Source organism: Dendropsophus ebraccatus, chromosome 6, assembly GCF_027789765.1.
Source record: "Dendropsophus ebraccatus isolate aDenEbr1 chromosome 6, aDenEbr1.pat, whole genome shotgun sequence".
Lineage (NCBI taxonomy): Eukaryota > Metazoa > Chordata > Amphibia > Anura > Hylidae > Dendropsophus > Dendropsophus ebraccatus.
This window is the reverse complement of record NC_091459.1, coordinates 87111184-87135064: the sequence shown is the minus strand read 5'-3', so window position 1 is coordinate 87135064 and position 23881 is coordinate 87111184. Positions and strand designations below refer to the sequence as shown.

The window sequence follows — 23881 nt, the reverse complement described above, 5'->3', positions numbered from 1 at the left end:
TAGAAGTGAATTACAAATCTCTGGCACTTTATGGCACCAGTTGATTTGAAAGAAAATTTTTTTTGGTGGACTACCCCTTTAAAGTGACTGAACCCCCAGGCCCAGGCTGAAGCACTTGAGGCAGGCCAACCCACCCCCCAGTGGGAAGAAACCCCAGCCCCTCCATGGCGTGACTCCATTAGAATCAATGGAACCCTATCATAGAGGGGCGGGGGTTTCCTCCCACTAAGGGTGGGTCGGCCTGCCTCCAGTGCTTCAGCCTGGGCCTGGTGGTACAGTCACTTTAAAAACAACTTTTAAACTTGAATGCCGTGCCAAATCTGTGCCCTAACTTTGCACCACCCCTCCGTCCCTCCTCCCCACCCTCTTCACCATTAGGAATGCTCCAGGCAGATTACCTCCTATTCCCCACCTGTGTCAGCCCGGCACATGGGCTGGATCGTTAAGCACCTGTGCGGTGTTCAGCATGGAGAAAATGTTCAGTGGCATTCCTAATGATCAAGAGGGTGGGGAGGAAGGATGGAGGGCTGGTACAAAATTGGGGCATAGATACTCCCGTTTGGCATGGGCTGCAAGTTTAAAAGTTGTTTTTTGGACAATAACTGTATCACCTGCTGAACGGACCCCAGGACAAGTACATGTGGTTGGGGGGGGGGGGGCAGATTGTGGGTACAGAGTCGCTTTAACTGGTTATATGCCTTGCCTACAGCCCTTTTAAGGTCTTTCCCAGGATTTTTACATTCATTGTCTATCTTCATCAGATCAATGGGTCTTACTCCCAGCAGAATATATATAGTCCACTTTTAAACACAACATTAGCTGAGTGATATGTTTTGTATTCTTTTATGGATATTATACCTATGAAATACTTCAAAAACTACTACTACTGAAAAACTGCAAAAAGGGAAAAGTAAAAAAAAGAAAAAGTTACATAAGGTAATCGTGTGTTCAGTGTGGTGGTATATTGTCCAAATCCCAGCAGCTCTGCATCTGTCCCCAGAATAGTAATTACTTGAGATGGGACACTGCCAGATAGACCCAGCTGTACTTACATATGACATAATTGTCCAGCTGTCGGGCTACCCCCTGTACAGATGCAAGCATTCACCCAAAAATCCATTTTCAGCTCACCTTTACATAATTTATATGGACAGTCTTACATTGAAACTTTCCTATTTACACAGTCCTCTTTATGGTATGTTCATACCGTAAAAATAAGTAGTTTGGCATTCACATTTTTGACTCGCCTGTTTTTCATTTTCTATTTATTTTAATGCGAGAAACATCAAAATAATTACATGTCACTACTTTTGGGCATTTCATCTTTATGTTTATGCCAACAACCAGAGTAATACATGTATATAGTCTTTAACCCCTTCATGTAAGCCATACGTATTTATACATTCCTGCTGCACATGCCTCTTGGAGCAGGAGCGTATGTATACGTTCCTGATTTCAGGGCTTTCTGATGTGTGCGGGACCACTACAGAGCGGTCCTGCACACATCATCAGAGATAATGACAGGCAGCTGCGATTCTGCAGCTGCCTGTCATTAACCCCTTAAACTGACTCTGTACCCACAATCTGACCCCCCCCCCCCCCCCAAACCACTTGTACCTTTAGATAGCTGCTTTTAATCCAAGATCTGTCCTGGGGTCCGTTCGGCAGGGGATGCAGTTATTGTCATAAAAACAACTTTTTAATCCGACAGCGCTGCGTCTAACGGCCGGGGCTTACATTTGTATATGCATTAGGCTGGCACCACCTCTGTCCTTCCTCCACACCCTCCTCCTCATTAGGAATGCTCCAGGCAGATTGCTTCCTATTCCCCACCTGTGTGTATAATGAACATGGGCTGGATCGTTAATACACCTGTGCAAAGCTCAAACAGCAGTAAATGTGCCTGGATCATTCCTAATGATGATGAGGGTGGGGAGGAAGGACAGAGAGGTGGTGCCAGCCTAATGCATATACAAATGTAAGCCCTGGCCGTTACACAGCGCTGCCGGAATAAAAGTTGTTTTTTATGACAATAACTGCATACCCTGCCGAACGGACCCCAGGACAGATCTTGGATTAAAAGCAGCTATCTGAAGGTACAAGTGGTTTGGGGGGGACAGATTGTGGGTACAGAGTCGCTTTAAACACTGCAATCTATAGTGATCGCAGTGTTTAAGGTAGTCTGTGACAGGACAAGTTCTTGTCACTGACTGATCGGGATCGGATCCCGATCGCTTGTACCGATGGGTGGGAGTAAGACAATTCCGTGCTGTTAAAAAGGCAGAGTCTGCTCTGCATAGCATAGAGCAGTATAGGCAATCTAATGATTGCATGTTTTAAAGTTAACCCCTTCCCGTCAGTAATGTGTGTATGTGTGTATATATATATATATATATATATATATATATATATATATATATATATATATATATGTATATGTGTGTGTATACGTTCCTACTGCATGCATATATATATATATATATATATATATATATATATATATATATATATATATATATATATATATATATATATACACACACACGTTCCTGACTTCAGAGGCTTACTGATGTGTGCGGGACCGCAGCAGTGAGAGAGGTCCTGCACACATCAGTGTGTCCGAGCAAAAGGTAATGAGAGGCAGCTGCGTCTCACTAACCCCTTAAACACCGCGATCTATAGCGATTGCGGTGTTTAAGGTACAAAACAAGCTTCTGTCACTGAGTGATCGGGACCCCTACTGCCAAGTGTAATAAAGTTTTTTAAAGTATAAAAAAAGCCTTATAAACCCCCATCCAATAAAAGTTTAAAACACCCCCTTGCCCATTATAAAAATATAAAAAAATAAATAAACATTACATATTGTAGCGTGCGGAATTTTCCGATCTATTAAAATATAACATTATTGTTCCGACACAGTTAACGGAGTAATCGAGAAAAAAAAACACACACACACCAGGATTGCTGATTTTAATATATTGTCAGAAAATTTTTGATCGCTTTTTATAGAAAAAATTTCTGTTACACAAATATGATATTAATAAAAACTAGAGATCATGGCGCAAAAAATGACACCCCAACCAGCCCTTTAGGTGGAAAAATAAAAGCGCTACGGCTCTTAGAGGGCGGGCAGGAACATTGCATTAATTTGACCCGGACTTTTGTGCATAAAAAAAGTTTTTTAAAAGTAAACCTTTATATCACCCCCCCCCCAATAAAAGTTTAAAATACCTCCTTGTCCATTATAACAATATGTAAAAATAAATAAACCTATTACATATCGTAGCATGCGGAATTGTCCGATCTATTAAAATATTACATTATTGTTACATTATTACAGTGAACGACGTAAAAAAAAAACAAAAAGGGGATTGCTGATATTTTAAAATTATATATTAGAAAAAAATAAATCAATTTTTCTTTTACATTTTTCTTTTAACAAAGGTTTTAACAAACGGAAAAAAAACAACATAAAAACTACTTTAAAAAAACAACAACAAAAACCACTGATTTGCAAGCATTTTTTTCCGGCATTTTATACATGGGGATTTTACAATCCTTTGAACATAATTTAAAAAAAAATTGTTTTAAATATGTTTTTCAGTATTACATGAAATCAAATTTTTGTCATGGGGCTGTTAAATGGTTATGGATAGGGCTTGGGACTTGGGATACAGCCGAAGGCTGGGTTCACACTATGTATATTTGAGGCTGTATTTGGTCCTCATGTCAGGTCCTCATAGCAACCAAAACCAGGAGTGGATTCAAAACACAGAAAGGCTCTGTTCACATAATGTTGAAATTGAGTGGATGGCCGCCATATAACGGTAAAGAACTTCCATTATTTCAATACAACAGCCGTTGTTTTAAAATAACAGCACATATTTACCATTATATGGCGGCCATCCACTCAATTTCAACATTATGTGAACAGATCCTTTCTGTGTTTTCAATCCACTCCTTATTTTGGTTGCTATACAGCCTCAAACATACAGCCTCAAATATACATAGTGTGAACCCAGCCATAGGCTGTATCCTAGTTTTCCAGGCAGTCCTCCGGCTGTATCCACCCTCTGCATGGAGGCTGCAGACAGCGGGAATCAGACGCTGAGAGTTTAGGTTCATACGAACCGGATCCTCGGCAGGTTCGCTCATCTCTAATGGCGACTCCTGTCCTAAAAAATGGAATAACAAGTTATTAAAAGATGTGATCTAAGCAAACATACCAATAATAATATATTTTTAGAGAAACTTCAAAATGTTTTAAAGGTGTTAAAACGTGCCAGAAACTATTCGTACCAAATTAAAGAATTCATAAAATATTTCAAATTTGCAATTCTTCCAGCTATTATCTACCGATGATAAAATTGGCAGATTAGCGGCCAGCGAGGACGCCAAACACTTTCAGCATCATGCTGAAAGTGTTTAGCGTCCTTGCCGGCCGCTAATCTGCCAATTTTATAAGATGGAACAATAAAGCAAGTGAACGGACTGGTGAGTGCCCTTGCATTTTTCTAAGTGTGGATGATTTAAGGACTATATACTCTATCCTCAGCAAGAGAGCACCACATTTTTCCGTTTAAGGGAATACTCCACCCATCCAGCCATATGTCCTAGCTTCCTAGCAGTAGTGCCGGTGTCTGTATCTTTTCAAAGAAGGTAAGCTACAGCTATACTGCTTTGGTAGAATATTGGGACAGGCATGTGAAAGCCATCATGCCCCATCCATTTCTTGCCCAACATCTCTCGAGAGTTGGGAGTCCCCCTTAGTACTGTTGCAGAGCACCAGTGGAAAGACAGGAGAGTCCTCTTCCCTCTATCAAGATTATTAGATATTGTGGTTGGTACTTCGTAGTGTGGAGGGACCCTTTAACCCCTTAAGGACAGAGCCCAATATCGCCTTATGGAAAGTAAGGCAGGAACCCCCAATATATCATTTATGGGGTGAATTTGGGACAAATAATGCAGTTTTGCAAAGTTTGGGAGGGTTCCGTGTTTTCATAATGCACTTAACGGTAAGGCTGACATTTTATCTTCGATAGGTCGGTCCGAATACAGCGATATGCAGGTTACATAGCTTTTTCTACTGTTTTACTATTAACAGTAAAACTTTGTGTTTTTTTTGGCAAATAGGTATATTTAAGTTGCCCCTTCTGTAACTCCTATAGCGCATTTATTTTTTTACCTACGGGGCTGTATGGGGTGTCATTTTTTTGCTCCATGATCTCTACTTTTTATTAGTGCCATATTTGTTTAGATCAGATGTATTGATGACTAAATATATATATATATATATATATATATATATATATATATATATAAAATTTATGTATATGTGTGTGTATTCAACGTGCAGCAATAATGTTTTATTTTAATAGAGCGGACAATTATGCATGTTACGTCATAGAATATGTTTATTTATTTTATTACTTTTATGTGTTTTATTTATAAAATGGGGAGGGGGGTGATTTAGACTTTTATTTGGTGAGGGGCTTTGGGGCATTTTTAAAAACAATTTTATTTATTTTTACAGTTTTTTTTTTTATTTTTTTCCCCCAGGGGACTATTACACATTAGATTTCATACACTAGATTTCATACGCTGATCACTGCTATGCCATAGCATAGCAGTGATCAGTGTTATTTGCGATCTTCTGATAGAGCCTGCCGGCAGACTCTATCAGAAGACTGAGGATCAGACTGCACGGAGGTAAGCAGAAAAAGAATGGCTTATTTATGCAACAAAATAAATTATGGCATGATTTGCAGCCAATACCATTGAGAAAATGACAATTTTGTAGCTAATTGAGTCTTTTCATAGTTTTACATTTGAGGTTTGCCACCAGACACTTCATTATAAGTTATAAGTTTGCCTAGAAATTGATTTCTTCACCAGATTCTTCACATATTACAGTTGATCGCAAGGATCCTGAGATGCACTGTAATGTCATGGTTAGAGAGCCACCCTCATAAAAGGGCCAAGATAAAAGTTACTGTACAAAACAAATCGCCCTGTAATGAGTTTATATTACATGATCTATTTTGCGTACCTCAGTATTATACAGTATTCTATACAGTTTATCATTTTCTTGTTCTTTTTGGTGCTGTTTGTTAAACATGACTGTAAAGCTCTGCTTCCATTTGCATTGTGAGCCTCCTTCACTTTAGACTAGGGTATGTTCACAAGAAGTTTTTGGCCACACGTCTGGCTACACGGCGCAAATCGGTGATAAAAGGATGCTGCCGTGCAGCCTGAAGTGCGGCCGGCGGCCACATTGACTTAAATGAGCAGGACGGAGTCATTATGTGGCTGTGTTCTGCTCATTTGCCAGACGTACACGGCTTTTGTGCAGGACTCAAAAGCGTAGTCTGACTACGCTTTTGAGTCCTGCACAAAAGCAGTGTACGTACATAATGACTCTGTCCTGCTCACGTGCGGCCAAAAACGTCATGTGAACATACCCTTACATACACTTTGGGTGATAGCTATTATCTATAGCAGACACTTGCTATTAATGACCGCAAACTCGATTACGCTGATGGTCATTTAACTATTTGAATCCCACTGGATGCATATCATTGGTGGTGCAGCAGTTGGACCCCCTGTGATCTACAGCAGTGTGCACTGGCTGTTTTGTTGTCACATTGATCCAAGATCAACTCCAACTATAAGTCTGAGTCTGTTATCCACAGCATCGTGGCTGAAAGCCTGAATGAAAAGATGGACAACTATCAATCTCCATTTTTATCTCGTTAGTTAATCCAATTCACAAAGTGAAGCTTAAGTTCGCACCACATCTGGAAACAAAAATGAACTTTGAAGACAACTGCAGAACTACTATAGAAAAAAATGAGCTGCTTGGCATACCGTTTGATCAAATAGTGTGTGCCACCCCACCACATCTGACTACAGAGGGATGGAACCTACACTGTACACTAGCCACCCCTGAGCTCTTCCTGCGCTTACACACTGGGCATGCAGGATCCAGCTAATCTCTGCTTAAATCATCCTTGAGCCATGTAATGCACTGTCAAAATGACAGCTGTTTTTTTTTTTTTTTTTGGGGGGGGGGGGGGAGGGGGCTGCTGTCATTTAATGGCAAACAATGAATATCATTAAAAAAAAAAGGCCATCATCATTTTGACGGTTTGTGAACATAGCCATGGGGTGGTATGGGTAAAGTGCAGGAGCCAAATGGAGCGTCAACAGTGCATGCAGAACCTAGCACGTTCTTTTACTCCAGAGAGTGTGAAGAGAGTTTGGGAAATTAATGAATTGCTAGAAATGAAATTGCTTGATCCAGGGATTTTATGAACAAATATACATGATTTGAGTTATTTATTAAATGTAAAGTATATGTTTTGCCTTAAAATAATTTTTACCTCCCCATTATTTGTTTTAGCAGTGCATTTTTCCTTTTTGTATTTTTTTTAAGTTCAATCTCTTAGTATTGATTGAATGTTAATGGAAATTAAAGGGTGAAAGCTCAGTAGACTTTCATTTGTTATGGAAAAACCTATCAGATTTTAGGCCCTATTTCACCGGACAATTATCGTTCAGATTATCGTCAAATCGTTCGAATCTAAACGATAATCGTTCGGTTGAAATGCAGTTAACGATTAATGACCGAACGAGAAATCGTTGATCGCTTAAGACCTGGACCTAGTTTTATCGTTGCTCTTTCGCAAATCGTTCGCATTGAATAAGACGTCATTCGGTCGTTTGCAGTAGATACGAATGCAATAGCGAAGAAAAAACTATCGCAAATACGATCATAAGTTACGATTTATCGTTCTATGGAAATGAGTGAACGTTTTCAGGTCTTTCGCAATAGCGGTCGTTTGAGATCGTTAATCGTTAACGATTTTGCGAACGATAATCGTCCGGTGGAATAGGGCCCTTTGTCCTCTATTCACATGTATTGTGTGTAACGAAAGCAGCAACCAATATGTAGTTCATGGTTTCCCCAGAAGTGTAGTTTTTGTCAATATTTTTATTAACAGGGAACTCTAGGCGGGGGGGGATTTCAAATCTACTGGTGTCAGAAAGTTTATATAATTAAGTCCTGGAAGGTTTGAGGTTTTTTTTAAAATTTGAGGTAAATTGCAAATCTATATAATTTTCTGACACCAGTAGATTTGAAAGGGTAAAAAATCACCATCTAATATGTAAAAAAAACTAAACAAAAAAAAAACACCTCACTTTACAGATCATTTGTTACGCTGATTTGAGTTTAATTTTTTTTTATCACAAGTCCATGATACATGAAGTATGCCTTTATGACGACTTTTCAAGTTATATGTGGTTTTGTAGCTGTGAAATCAAAATATTTTTGGTGCTGTACTAACAATTTTACTAAAGTTTCCAGAGTTAGTGGCCTGAAGGTGTGCTTTTCACACAAAACAAAGGTATTGTTTTGCTGTTGTACATATACAGCTCCTGGCAAATGTGTAGAATCACCACACTTGGACGGTTTTTATACAGCTTTATTTTTCTTTCTTGTGTAGCAAATACACAAATCATAAGAGAAACAGATTGCTAATCTCAGGGAGACCAGCCAAAAATAACACTGCCGGCTGCTATTGAAAGTGCTCAATGCAGTGAAATCCTAGGTGCATTGCCCCCTGGGAAACATGAATATGCACAAGAAGAGCCCTTGGAGCCTCATTAAAGGGTCTCAAAACACAAATCACACATGCAAAATAATTATTTTTTATGATTCGGATTTGCAGTCTTTTTATTCTCTTTGACGTGTACAGGTCTGTCTAAAAATGTCGCTTTATGGTTAGGGAATGCCTCTTTAGTGATCTTTGCCTTATAATTTGCGGTTCCAAATAAAAACTAAAATTACAAAGTCATCTGCAGTTTAAGTGAAAATTGCTTACGGACGTTACTAAAGTGATGGAAAACGTGGCCCAAAGAAATGTCAAGTAAAACTCTGAAAGGCAATCTTTCAAGACTGTTGCAAAATATGATAGTTGTTCCCAGACAACTGTATATAAAATGTTAAGCAAGTATTAACAAAATGGGAAGATTTTAAACGGAAAATAAACATGAGTAAACCAAGAAGGACATCACATCAGGATCAAAAACGCAAAGAGATGTATGCCTTCGAAGTAGAAAATGCACATAAAAGCAAATGGAAAAACGGGTGCAAACAGAAGTTAATGTTTGACAGAACTGTACGAAATCAGGTGAACTAAATTGAATTTAAATGTAGAAAAGCTGAATTAAAAGCAGTGTTTACACTGAAACAGAAGAAACCAAGTTTACGCTGGGATAAAGGGATGTGGATGATTGATGTAATTCCTTATGACTTGGCTGTCCGTTTTTGACCAAGGAAATTATACTGGAACCTTTCGTCTGGTGTTATTCTAATGAATTATATACTATATTGACAAATGTTTTCTTACTCATACAGGAAGTTTGGGGTCTCCCCATTCTTAATCAATGGCTATTAATAGTCATTTCACCATACCGTCTTTACAAGCACAACCGCTTCTTTTGTGGGAAGACTGTCTACATGATTTTGGGATGGATGTTTATGGTTATTTTGGTCCTTTTTTACCTTAAGAATAGCATTTGATGTCAGACACTGCAAGTCATGCCCTCTCATCCATAGATAATCTCTGTTCTAGTTCATGCCGTTTGGGTTGAGGTGATGATTCTACAGGCCAGTCGAGCTCTTCTATGCCAAATTCATCCAATTATGCCTTTTATGAATTGAGGCACAGTAATGCTGAACCATAAAAGGGCCTTCCCCCAAACTTCTCACAGGGAGGCCTACAGTTGCTCAAAATATCTTGATGTGCTAAAACTTTAACTAAAACTAAGAGAACTAGATCAACTCCCCCCCAAAAAAAGACCGCATAGCATTATCCCTCCTTAAACAAAGTGTACAGTTAACACAATACAGTTAGAAAGGTAACAGTCTCCTATCATTCACCAAATCTAGACTCTTTTAGATTTAAACTCCTAGGCAAGTAGACTAGGCCAATGTTGTATTATGTCGTTTTGGTCTTTAGCATTGTTATTTCTAAGCCAGTCCTTTTATAATTCACTAAATCCTCAAACATGTAGAGTAGACAAACTGCCAGGAGGTAGTTCAGGTGCGAAAACGGACGTGTTTTAGGTCATATGACACGAGTAAAAACATTTGTTGTCATTACATGTCCTGGCATTGACAGCCTTAACTGTTGGCTTTGTTTGCGAGATGGACTTCTATGGACCAGAAACTGGATCATCTTTATTAACAAATCCAGGCTGTGTTTGGGAACAGGAGATGGTATCCTAGATCAAGTATCAAGGCCTTGTTGTAAGTCTATCACCCTAGCTATTGCTGTGGTACGACACACTGCCCCAACTGGTGTGAAGAACTGGGGATCCTTCACAAACCCTAGTTTTGTTATGAGGGACACTTAACAGCTTGGCGATATGTGCAGAGTATCTTGCATCCAGGGTATTTGTCAGCAGAATAACACTTGCCCAGACACAGCAGAGTTTTTCCAGAAATGTCCCAACCAGATTATAACCTTTCCTTTGCCTGTATGTTCAGCAGATTTACCCCTAGTCAAGTAGTTATTGGAGCCAGGTTTGGCAACCTATGAGTATTTAGGATCTACAGGCACAGCTGAAAATGTAATGCATGATCCCACGTAGAACCTGTATGCTTCTATGCCCAGCTGTATCTCATCATGCATCCAGGCTAGAAGGAGCCCAACAGTGTACTAGACTCACCTTTTCCCCAATCTATGTAATCACTTTTAACATTTCATTTTATTCCAACAACTCCCTCTTGGTACATGGTACATTGTGGTTTTTTGTTTTGCTTTTTATTTGTTGACCGCAAGCATAGAGAGATGGATTATGCTCCAATATACAGCATAGACCAAATTTGTACAACCTGCTTAGTTTTTGTTTGCCATTAGACATGTGCCATCTCTCTAGTAAATTCATATAGACAGAATTACATTACAGCAGTCTTTTACCTGAAATACTAGCAATGTCAACATAATGTGAACCATGTACGAAACAGTATAAGACTTTGAATAATTTTAACTTTTGGGTAGCCTAAACAGTGCTTTTATGTAGACATGTATTGGGTGGTCTCTGGCTGTTACAAATCATTGTGAGGGAATAGAGCCTTTTTAGCCAGATCCATGCAATATTTGGGGTGCAGTACATATAGGTGTCACATAATTTAGGCTGCCCACAGAGCAGTATATAAGACTGGACTAAAAACACCTCTTTGTGCTGATTGGTCGACAAAATTACTTATGAAACTGGAAATGTCAATAAAGCCTAGCAACCACTTTTTATCTGAAACAAAAAACATTATATCTATGTTAAATGTTACATTAAAACATTTGTTTGATAATCTATAAGATTTATTGGCTTGAAGGTACAGGCCAAAAACTGAAAGATATTGGTGTGGCATTTCATTCTTCATACATTTTTGTTGCACAGTGACCTTTTGTGAATCCAGGTCATCAAAAACTTTAATCTAGTTAGGCCAGGTAGGATGCACATACTAAATTTGTTAATTTTCAAATTATAAAGTTAAACTTCTTGGAAATGTATTTCGATGTAGAAATAAGATGTGTTCACATTTTTAACATACACTTAAGGGTCTTATTTATTTTTCTGCTTGTAGGTCTAATGTAAATTTTTATTTGATGTTTTTATAGTGTGTAATTTAATTTTTTAAAAATTAAATTTACATTCCATTTTGCATATTTACCTTTTGTGTAAGGGCCCTTTTCCACGGGCCGAGCAACGATGTAAACGAGTTTACTGGGCCTATTCCACGGCCCCAATGATCGTTGAGCGAGGGCTGCAGGGACATTATCGATGTCCTTGCAGCAATACATTACCTGTCCGGGCTTCTCCTGCGGTGCGCGGCGGGCGACCGACGATTTGAGAAGCACAGCATACATTACCTGTCCGGGCTTCTCCTGTGCTGAGTCTTCCTCCCCTGGTCCTGCGGCGCATCAGCAGCTCCGGAGCGGCCTGACTGAGCTATCAGACCGCTCAGCCAATCACAGGTCGCGGCGGTCCTGGCCTGTGATTGGCTGAGCGGTCTGACTGCTCAGTCAGGCCACTCCGTAGCTGCTGATGCTGCGAGCCGGACCCGGGGAGGAAGACTTAGCGCAGGAGAAGCCCGGACAGGTAATGTATGCTGCGCTTCTCAAATCATCGGTCGCCCGCCGTGCACCGCTATTCCACCGTAGCGATGTGCGGTGGGGGACCGATGATTTTAGGTCTGGCCCTAAATGAACGATCAGCCGATGACACGATCATCGGGTGATCGTTCTCTCTATTCCACCGAGCGATAATCTGCCGAATCGGGCTGATTATCGCTCCCGTGGAATAGGGCCCTAAGTCCAGCCATATGTATAAGCAAGAGGTCAAGGACAATGCTCTTTGAATCTCATAATTGTAATGGAGCTGTTGGTGAAAGGACAAAGACAAGGCTCCACCGAATGCTTGGGATTTGGAGATACTCCAGTGATCCTAGAATCCAGCTGAAGGACTTTCATTGATCTTTCTTGTTTATGGAAACTTGTTATCTGAATTTGGTGTGAAGACCTAATACCATCTTTTTATTGATTCTGTAAGATCAAAGTTTGACTAAAAGTGGTCCTATACATTTAGATAAAAGCAAGTTGCAGGTTGAGCAGTCAATCAATCTGCCAACACATGATCAATAACATCACGGCAAAGGCCAAACAATCTTTCTGAGAACATTATCAAAATTTTCTTTCCCTGAAAGAATGAAGGAATAATCTTTCGTCTGATGATTTTCGACTTATCTGACATATTTTCAGACTGTCATCAGTAGGTAAAAATGTTTGTTGATAAATTTCATCCGACACAATCGTTTTGATCTTAGTCTGCAACTTAAGGGGGAAGGTCACCTTAAGTTTGGGGTGCCTACCCTGACTATGTTAAGTATATTATATGCAAGATAAGATCTGTGACACTTATGATCAAGATTTGACAATATACGTTTCTAAACATTATGCAGAACTCAAACTATATATTTACACATGCTTTGTAATATGTCGGATCAGAGAAATTAGCATATTGGCCCATTTCCCTGCCTCCTTAACTTGTCATACACGCTGAAAAACTTGTCTGTCTGGACATGGTTATTCACTGCATTATAAAGTTACAGCTGCTTATAAAAGGAGGAGAGTGGCTCAAGGGAGACGGAAGCATAGACACAGATGATTATGAAGTGTTATGTCACGCCAGTTCTTGATTCACAACTTGTACTGCTCTGTAAGGTCCTCTGTGCTGCACCTGCTGCTGAGGGTGTACTGTAGTGATATGGGGAAGCCGGATCCTCTCCTCTGTGTGTACATCATAACGTCAAATCTCCACTCACTACCTCAGGGACAACTGAAATTATAAATGTACAAACACAAAGCTTTTCCTTTTAAAAGCTACCTTTTGGGTAAGCTTTAAGCCTGTCCCACAACAAAGGAATCTTTAGGGAACAGAAATGTTCTCTTAGGTTACTGAGATTGTCCTTATGATACTTATTTTTACTTTACAGTTTCTCCCCTACTGATAATAAATTTGCCACCTGTTCTGATGATGGTACAGTTAGAATTTGGGACTTTCTTCGTTGCCATGAGGAGAGAATTCTACGAGGTATGTTTGCTATTGTCCAGCATACTCCTAATTTTAGGACATCTTTTGTACACTGTGGTTATTGGTGTCATAGGTTAAAAAAAACAAAGCATACTTTTCAAAAGAAAACAGAAGAGAATTGTGGCACTCACTAGTCCAGTAATTATAAGTAAGTATAAAATTGTCTTCATTTCATATTCAACTAGGTCGCGGACGCTGACCGGTGACTAGGCTACAGCTGTAGCATGTGCATAAGAAGCACGCTGCGAATGCGTGCAAAATGGCTGTAGCCTAGTCACTTGTCAGCGTACGTGACCTAGCTGGATATGAAAAAAAGACTATTTTATACTTGTTACTGGACTGGTGAGGGCCACAATTCTCTTCTGTGTTTTATTGGATGACTTGGCCTATAATGTTCAGCAACACCCCATGTAATGCTGCTGAGGTCTCTTGTTAGAGATTGCAGCTGCTCTACTAGCCTGTGTTGGTGGTGCCAAGATTTATACCTTTCTATTGCACATACTTTTCAAAAGCCTTAGAATAAGTTTAGTGTGCATTGCTTTGAGGTTAAAGGGGTATTCCCATGTTAACTAACAGTCAAACTTGTATATATAATAGCTTTGTATATACCAGCCAGAGTACTACCTCTAGCTGGTAGGGTGGTTGTTTTTTTTTTTTTGCTTTTTTTTTTGTTTTTTGACGAGTCCTACAAGCTTAGCTGTTAGTTGAGATGAGAATACCCATATCAAAGTTAGTTACAGTTTGATTAGGACAGTAATATAACCACAATTTAAATTGCTAGGTGAAGGTTTTCTTTCAAGTTAGTATAGCAACAAAGTTCCAGTGTTTTCCTGGATTGCTTGAGTGTTGGGGATCTGAATAGACACATATGCCTGTCCACATCTGTTTAGCATTCTCCCATAAGATATTTATGATATGTCCATGGGATGCGTTATAAATGTCTCTAATAGGGGATTCAGAGCCCTTGTAATTTTTCATTTTTTGGAAACTTGTTAGGATTTTTTCTGCATTGCAATAACATGTGCCATACAACTTAGATACAAATCAACTGAGAATATGTACACATGATTTTACAGAAACCTATAGTACATTAAAAGCACAGCATCTAGCAAGGGATGAAATAAAGATATAGGAGAGAATGAATAGAAAAATAAACATAAGGAGCAACAGTTAGAAGATTGTAATTACAGAAGATGACCAGAAGAGTGCCAAGGAAAACTCACAGAGAACGTGTCAGCTAGGAGGATGTAGAAGGCCCTAGGACCAACTGCAATTGTCTGTTTTGGTTACTGACTAGAGTTTCAGATGAGATGAATGGATATACATGGAATACTTGATGTTGGGACAGCTCAATTAGCACCACGGTTGACAAACTAAATGTTAGATCTTTGGGAGAGACCCAAATGAAGTTTACCTGGACTTTTGTTCTCAAGGTTCACGGGAGATAACAAAAAAAAAATCCCCTAAATAGAAAATTACAGGATTACATAATCACTTACAATATTCCTCCTGGCAGCCTCGGCTTTTCCTGTCCCCACAACCCCCAATGCACAAGGCACTACTGAAGATAGAATGTCTGCCCTCTCTAAGGGTGTGTTTACACTGACAGATTATTGAATCTAAAGCCAGACAGACTTTAAACAAATTGGTCCTCTTTTCCAATCCATTCCTGGCTTTGGCTTTAAATCTGTCAGATTAATCCATAATAAACTAGGCGTGCAGTGATATAGTTGGCAAGTCCAATCAGTGCAGCGATACAACCCCCCTGACTTACACTGCCTGTGTCTTTTGTGTGCTAAATCACTGCTGTCATTTGGCTTGTAGCCTGACTCTGATCTTTCCTGCTATTAAGAACAAAGTTTGAGAAAAGAGGACATACTCAAATAATATTTTATAGGTACAGTATATGTCTCTGTGTGTGAGTTAGGGGCCAGGGCAAGTGAGGCACTAAGTCTGCCAGAAGCATCATGTTAAATATAGACTGCATTAGAAGAGTTATATCAGGGAAAATCGGCAGTAAGATGGTGAACAGCCAAAGACATACTCAAGAACCTCTTGCTATTACTCTCTTATAGCAGTCTGGGCTGCACTGTCCTTTCCTGGAGTGCTTCTTTAATGGAATGCTTTCAGTTTGATATTCGGGATGGTCCGAACCTGCCGAGGTTCGGATTCGTACGAACCTGGACCCTCGGCAATGATTCCCGCTGTCTTAAACCTCCGTACAGAGGGTGGATACAGCGGGAGGACCCAATTCACGAAAAGGCATGCACACAAAATTCAAATGCTTTCTTGATTTATTATCTTCAGAAAAACTTAGTTTCAAAATTAACAACAATTCACCACTGAGTGATATGAGCAAAATATCGCTGTAGAGAGGACTATAGCAATAATATGGAAAAAAAAAGTCCACCGCTCAGCCGGGCTGGTCCGAGTTCACATTAGGACACCTAGACACTCACGGAACAGATGGAGAGTTCACGTCTCTGACATTTCAAAGCTAGTGCTTCTTTCTCAAGCATATGTGAATAAACAACCACCACCATATTTATGCCTCGGAAGCCTCGCGAGAGTTCTTCCGCGGCTGTTAAAAACAAAAAATGACATGATCAGTATCACAACAAATTATAAATAGACGCGCTGTAGGCACAAATAGAATTATTCCACAGTATAAATACGTAATCACTATATATACATATAATTGTTCAGAGAATATACTTTGATCATAGTCAAATGAATGTTAAAATGCCATCTTGCTTGTTACTGAAAAATTACAAAAACACTAAAATTACACATCTCATTGAGTCCTTTCGGGCTTACTGTGTCCAACAATTGGATCCAGTAGACCTCCTGTTGTAATAATTTTTTCTTAATCATAACCTCATTTTCCCCTTCAATTTCCTCCAACACCAACCTCCTCAATTCCAACGGGAGGACCGCCTGGAAAACCGGGATACAGCCATAGGCTGTATCCCAGTTTTCCAGGCGGTCTTCCCGCTTTATCCACCCTCTCCACTGAGGTTTAAGACAGCGGGAGAATCATTGCCGAGGGTCCGGGTTCATACGAACCTCGGCAGGTTCGGACCATCCCTATTTCATATCTGTAGTGTACATTGATAAACTCAGTGAATCCTTTAATTCTAACTTATGTACAGATTTTACAAGCTTAATTTTTGAAGTGTCAGTGTTTTCATCATTCTTCAGCAGTTACAGTGCAAAAATTTACACTTTTTAGGGCATGGTGCTGATGTCAAGTGTGTAGACTGGCACCCAACTAAAGGTCTTCTTGTCTCTGGAAGTAAAGACAGTCAACAGCCAATCAAATTTTGGGATCCCAAAAATGGTCAGAGTCTCGCAACACTGTAAGTAGATAATCAAATCCCTCTAAATTATTTTTTTTTCTATTAGATGCATCAAAAGTAGTCTGCCACAAATTACTGCCAAACAAACTTCACAACCTTCCATTGACCCCTATTCACCTATTCAGACAGATATTCTTCTGTAACAGTCAAGGGGGCATTACTCAGGCCTTTCCATAACTCCAGTAGAAGTTGGTGGAAAGTTGTCTTAATAAAGAAGTTAAAGAAGGCCTAAGGGCCCTATTCCACTGGACGATTATCGTTCACATAATCGTTAACGGTTAACTATCTCAAACGACCGCTTTTGCGAAAGACCTGAAAACGTTCACTCATTTCCATGGAACGATAATCGTTACTTATGATCTTATTTGCGAAAGTTTTTTCTTTGCTATCTCTTCGCTATTGCGTTCGTATCTACTGCGAACGACTGAACAATGTCTTATTCAATGCGAATGATTTGCGAACATTTTACAAACGAGCAACGATAAAAATAGGTCCAGGTCTTATAAAGCGATCAACGATTTCTCGTTCGGTTGTTAATCGTTGACTGCATTTCAACCGAACGATTATCGTTTAGATTCGAACAATTTAACTATAATCTGTACGATAATCGTCCGGTGGAATAGGGCCCTAACACTTCTGGGATAACCTCATAAATGAATGAAAAACCAAAATCATTTTAAGGGTACAAACCCACACACCGTATACACAGCAGATACGCAACAAATATGCAGCAGATTTGTTGGTACAGATTTGATGCTATGTTCAGTTATTTAGATCTAATCTGCTGCGTGTTTGCTGCGTATTTGCTGCGTATCGCAGCAGTAAATACGCTGCTTATACGGTGTGTGGGTTTATACCCTTAATCTATGTTCATAGACTATTTTCAATTAAAACAAAGGCCATTCTGTTCATAATGCAATGATTTGCTTTGAAGTCAATGCAAACAAAGACACAATGTATTGAACACCAAAATTGTTTGGCTATGGCTGTCAAAATAATGTTCATGTCATTCATTTCAGCTCATTGTCCATAGACTTCAATGCAATTTTTCATTTAAAACAATGGCTGTTGTTTGATACTGAAAACAATAGCCATTGTTTTCCGTGGCAAATAACAGCCATTGTTTATACATAGTTGGAACATAGCCTAAACATGTTTAATTTGCAAAACAATTTTTTAATGTATCCCCTCTTCTTAGCTTGCTGTTGCTGCTGCAAGCTGGCTGAAGTAGAGACCCAGATTACCCTTCACATGCAGATGTGTCCTCCATTAGTAGATTATCCCTTTACAAGCAGCTACATCCTCCACTAGTAGACTAACCGTTAAAGAGCAGCTGGGGGGGGGGGCAACATAATCAAGAACGTATATTTACCATTCCCTGTGCTACATCCTCCACTAGTAGACTAACCGTTAAAGAGCAGCTGGGGGGGGGGGGGGGCAACATAATCAAGAACGTATATTTACCATTCCCTGTGCCTACGCAGCACCTCGTCCTACTCCAGGACCCCTGCCTGAACTCTATATGTCTCCTTCAACGTGAAGACCCGGCTGATGGATGACCCGCTCAACCAGCCAGCGACTGCGGTGGCACACTCACTGATTGGCTGAACGGGCTATATCCTACTCTTTCCCAACGGGTTGTGACATACACAGAAGCTGTGAGAAAATGACATCCGGTGGGGTCTGTGAGTCTGGTAATGTGGCGCTGCGTGGGTACAGGGTGTGGTTAGAGTATACTTTCTCTATTATGTTTTCCTCACCCCCTGCTGGCACTCAATTTTTTTTTTTTTTTTTTTTATTTTGCCAAACTTCTCCTTTAAACCTGCTTTCCTGACACTAAGACAAGTCTTTGGATTTTCTAATGTGTTTTAGGAAAGTCTCATAATTTCATCATTTTTTATACTTTTTTTTTTTTTTCTTCCCAGAAACAGTAGTTCCTCTTTAAATGATAATAAGTGAATAAGCAACTGTAAATATAAAGAATCCAAAATTTATTCTTTGTCTCACAGTATTATTGGGTATAAATGAAGTGTTTTTGTGTCAAATTAGACATGCTCATAAGAATACTGTAATGGAGGTGAAGTGGAACTTGAATGGAAATTGGCTGCTCACTGCCTCACGTGATCATCTCTGCAAGCTTTTTGACATCCGTAATCTTCGGGAGGAGCTTCAGGTTTTCAGAGGACACAAAAAAGAGGCAACAGGTCAGAAAATGTTGTTTTGCGAACATAGAACAGTGATCCAGATCCCATTTAATGCGTGATCTTAGTTTTTTTTTTTGTTTTTTTTTTTTAAATTGTAGCTGTAGCGTGGCATCCAGTACACGAGGGCTTGTTTGCTAGTGGTGGTTCTGATGGCTCACTGTTGTTCTGGCATGTTGGGTACGTACTTGCTTCCGCTTTCGTTATCACTGGATTGATTTTTGTACCATTTTGCCCAAGGTTATTATAATTTTATATTTTTTATTTAAGTGTGGAAAAAGAAGTGGGTGGTATGGAGATAGCACATGAAGGAATGATCTGGAGTCTTGCCTGGCATCCTCTTGGCCATATTTTGTGTTCTGGATCTAATGACCATACCAGGTAATAAGCATTATGCAGATTGTTTTCTTTTTGATTTTTGTGACAGATCATGTTAAAAGAAGACTAGGATTAGAAAAAAAATAATACACAGCAGTCACAGAGTGTAAACATATTTGGTTTCTGAGTGAGAGAAGGTCATCCAGAAATAAGCACATCCTGTCCCATTACTTGCATTGAAAACATAAACTGTAATAATAAACAGTCACATTTTCCCATGCAGTCACATAGTTATTAGTGTAGCAACACTACATGTTGTGCGTATAACTTGGGACAGTGCGAGATGTAAAATAAAACTGAAAGTGTTCCACAAAACTTTTGACATGTCATAGAGACACGTCAAAAGTTTTGATGGGTCTGAGCATTCATACCCATAGCGATCGGAAAATAGAGGCGGGAGAAGGCCGCACTAAGCGCGGTCATCTCCCGGCCTTGTGTCACGTAATCAGTCAGACTTATCAGTCGGGCTTCATAGAGCTCCATTATAAGTCCGGCTGATCATGTGACAGAGGCGGGAGAGGACTGCGCTTAGAGCTGTCTTCCGCCTCTATCTCCCGTTTGGTGCAGGTCTGAACACTCGGATCTAGACCGATCAAATATTTTGACATGTCAAAAGTTTTGTGAAACTCTAGATTCACATGTGTTTGGCATCTGTTCAGAACAGATCTCATTCTGAGTAGTGTTAAAAACAAGTTAAAGTGTACCTTCGGATAGCTGCTTTTAATCCAAGATCTGTCCTGCGGTCTGTTCAGCAGGCGATGCAGTTATAGTCCTAAAAAACTACTTTTAAACTTACAGCCCCGTGCCCTACAGGCTTGGCTTAGAATATCTGTGCCCTAACTTTGCACCACCCCTCCGTCCCTCCTCCCCACCCTCTTCATCATTAGGAATGCCACTTGAACATTTTCTCCATGCTGAACATTTGCACAGTGTTCTTAACGATCCAGCCCATGTGCATTCCTAATGATCTCTGATCAAGTCTTTACCATTCTTTTGAGATATTTTCATGGCCAGTTAAAAAAAACGGCAGTAATCAACTTGTCAACCACACTTTAGGTATATTTTAACTTGTTTTTCATCCGCTATCCAACACTTTACATGGTTAAAGGGGTTGGCCACTTTATAGTAAAAATAGTTTAGTGTACAGTATTAGTAAGTGTAGTCCCTGTATATACTGACAGCAGCTCCCTGTATACCCCATACAGCTAAAATCAGGCTCCCCTCCTCCAGTCTTTACTGCACTGCTTTGATGTGTTTCTGTCCATAAGATGGCCAACATGGAGGAGCATGTGACCATGGCCCGCCCCCAGGGTCCATCACTCAGCCTGTATATGTCTATGGAGGACACAGAGGGCGGGGTATGGTCACATGCTCCTCCATGTCGGCCATCTTATGGACAGAAACAAACCAGTCTGGTATTAGATCCATGAGGTACACAGGGAGCTGTTGTCAGTATATACAGTGAGTACAGTTACTAATACCATACACTGAACTATTTTACTATAAAGTGGCCAACCCCTTTAAATAGGCAAAAAAAAGTCATGACTGAGTACTTTAGGAATTATGAAGCTTTTTACTGCAGGTTGCTGCTTTGTGTGTGTTCTAATTTGCTACATTATTTTCCATCTAGTAAATTCTGGACCAGAAATCGTCCTGGGGACAAAATGAGAGATCGCTATAATCTCAATCTTCTTCCTGGCATGTCAGAAGATGGTGTTGAATATGGTAACCACTTATATTTACATATTTGGCATTGTCAATTCCAAACTTTTGACATGTTTTGACCTTGACTGATTGCTACAAACAAAAACATTGCATTGGTTCTTTTTAATGAGAAGTACAAAGACTTGGGCAAAGCTTAAGCGCCCTAGTACACGGCCCAAAACTGAGGAGCAAGCGAGCACCTACCTTTCAGGTCATTGCTCGCTTGCTCCTCATCCCCCCCCCCTCCCACACACACACACTGTCTGTCCAATTACACACACAGCCATTGAGTAGGGAGCAGTTGGAGGGGCTGCCCGGACAATCCTGCAATCGTCCGGGTAGCCCATAGAAGATAGGAGCAGTCTGCTGCCACTGCTTCGATTACATGGATTGTTATTGTTGTGATAGGTCATGTTTAAGACCACTATCTCCTGACATTGTACTTGTTGGCTAATCATTGCCTTTTAACATGCCCTAGTGCACCAAACAATTCTTGGCTAGAATGGCCAGAGTAATCGGCCAAGTACAGCCTATAATGGTTTGGTGTTATCATGCCCTTAGCTTTCCCAAGAACCTAAAAGAACATTTGTTTTTTATAAATTAGGCAAAGTTGGTATTAATCACAAGTAATCTGTGTACTTTTTTAGATGATGTTGAGCCAAACAACCTAGCAGTTATACCTGGTATGGGTATTCCGGAACAACTGAAAATGGCAATGGAACAAGAACAAATGGGTAAGATAATTGGAGCATTGCTTGTGTCTCCCGTCTTTTTACCTTTCATTTGCCACCTGGTGTAAACTTACTGTCTTATTTTATAGGTAAAGAAGAAACTAATTCAGTGGAAATGTCAATCCCAGGCTTGGACTGGGGAATGGATGAAGTGATGCAGAAGGACCAGAAAAAAGTCCCACAGAAGAAAGTCCCATATGCCAAACCTATACCTGCTCAATTTCAGCAAGTTAGTCAAATGTTATCTCTCTAGCATCACCACACAGCTACCCAAAGTGGACTATGATCACATTGTCATGGCTTCTGTGGTCATAAATCCAAACTCCAACAACTCCATTGCCTTTTAATATTTCCATCAAAGTTTCCATGATCATTATAGCAGGAATAGTATACTGTGTTATTAAACACAGACAAAAAAAAAAAAAGGTGCAACAGCAACCCACAGGTGCAAGGGCTTACCGTATATACTCCTCCCAGCATACACACGGTAAACACCTGCTCTGTAGATATTAGAAATTAAAATATAAAAATTTCCCTTGTTTTCTGTTGAATGTGGGGGGTGTGGCTAAATCCTGTTGGCTTGTACTCCACCCATGTCCCAGGAGTGCTATAAAAGAGATCATTTGGCTCCTATCTGCCCAGTTGTAGGCTTATTCAGCCCAGGAGAGGCCATTGCTAGTGTGAAAATGCTAGAGTTGGGACTGTGTCTCTGGGGAGGCCTTAACGTGGCGACATGGTACACTCTGTTTGATCAAATAGTTTGCTAAGATCTTCACTTTAAAAAAATAAAATAAAAAATGTATATTTTTAATTTTTAATATGTACAGAGCAGGTGTTTACCGTGTGTACACTCGGAGGAGTATATACGGTAAGCCCTTGCACCTGTGGGTTGCTGTTGCACCTTTTGTTTTTTTGTCTGTACTTAAGCCACACGCAGCGTGCAACCTGCAGTGTGAATGGAGTCATAGATGTGCTGCCTAAATTTCCCTTGTTTACTGTGTTATTAAAACACAGTATTAAAAAAAATAAGAAATCTGCTCATTATGATCCACAAGAATGTAGCCAATCATGCTAGATTAATTACTACTTTGTTTCCCACCATTTGGTAGATCTTATTGCCCCCTACTCTTCATGTTTTACCATTAGCATTTACTATGTCTTATGCTATAGACCTTTCCAGTTCCAAACATTTTGTTATCTCCATTCATATCTCTAGCTACTTATAACATTTGCCGACTACCTTTGGAAATAGTTCAAATGCCTAACAATCGAAAAGCAGATACACTGGCATCTAACGTTAGCTTAAAAATGTTATAATTTAATTTGCTTACACTGTATTGTACCATACTGTTATATAGTCTTGAAATTTTACAAGGATGCCGTAATTGAATTTATGAAACAAAAGCAAGTGTTTACAATCAACAGTTTATATAATTCTAACCATCATTAATTTATGGGAAAAGTCTAATTGTTTTATTACAAGTGTTTTTTCAGAATTTACAAACTGAACTTTATTTAAAAAGAAATTCCTAATTGTCTAACTTTTAGAAGTCATTTGTATTCATTCTGTCTACAAAAACTCTAAAATACCATTATTTATTAATAATTTCAGGCCTGGCTGCAGAATAAAGTGCCCCTCATGCCTCCTTCAGAAGCTGTCCCTGAACGGAAAGAAGAAGTAAAATCTGATGAAAAGAAAAAGAATCAGGCTGAAATTGAACAAGAGATGGCAGCTCTACAGTATACCAATCCCCAGCTGCTTGAGGTATGTCCGTTTCTGGTGTGATGCCATGTTAACTATAGTTTGTGAATGCAGTTTACAGCACTACATTGATCTTAGTGGGAATTA

At 39.6% G+C, this 23881-nt stretch overlaps 1 protein-coding gene across 10 annotated transcripts in view; it reads left to right on the top strand.

Annotated features, from left to right (window-relative positions):
- WDR33 (WD repeat domain 33) overlaps nucleotides 1-23881 on the top strand; it is a 95139-nt gene that overhangs the window by 56477 nt on the left and 14781 nt on the right. For all 10 annotated transcript variants that reach the window (XM_069975331.1, XM_069975324.1, XM_069975323.1 and 7 more), the window contains 9 exons: nucleotides 13562-13659; nucleotides 16892-17018; nucleotides 19068-19222; nucleotides 19321-19399; nucleotides 19490-19600; nucleotides 21228-21322; nucleotides 21949-22035; nucleotides 22122-22261; nucleotides 23645-23797. In XM_069975331.1, coding sequence (XP_069831432.1) covers nucleotides 13562-13659; nucleotides 16892-17018; nucleotides 19068-19222; nucleotides 19321-19399; nucleotides 19490-19600; nucleotides 21228-21322; nucleotides 21949-22035; nucleotides 22122-22261; nucleotides 23645-23797 — 1045 coding nt within the window. The remainder of the gene's footprint in view (nucleotides 1-13561; nucleotides 13660-16891; nucleotides 17019-19067; nucleotides 19223-19320; nucleotides 19400-19489; nucleotides 19601-21227; nucleotides 21323-21948; nucleotides 22036-22121; nucleotides 22262-23644; nucleotides 23798-23881) is intronic.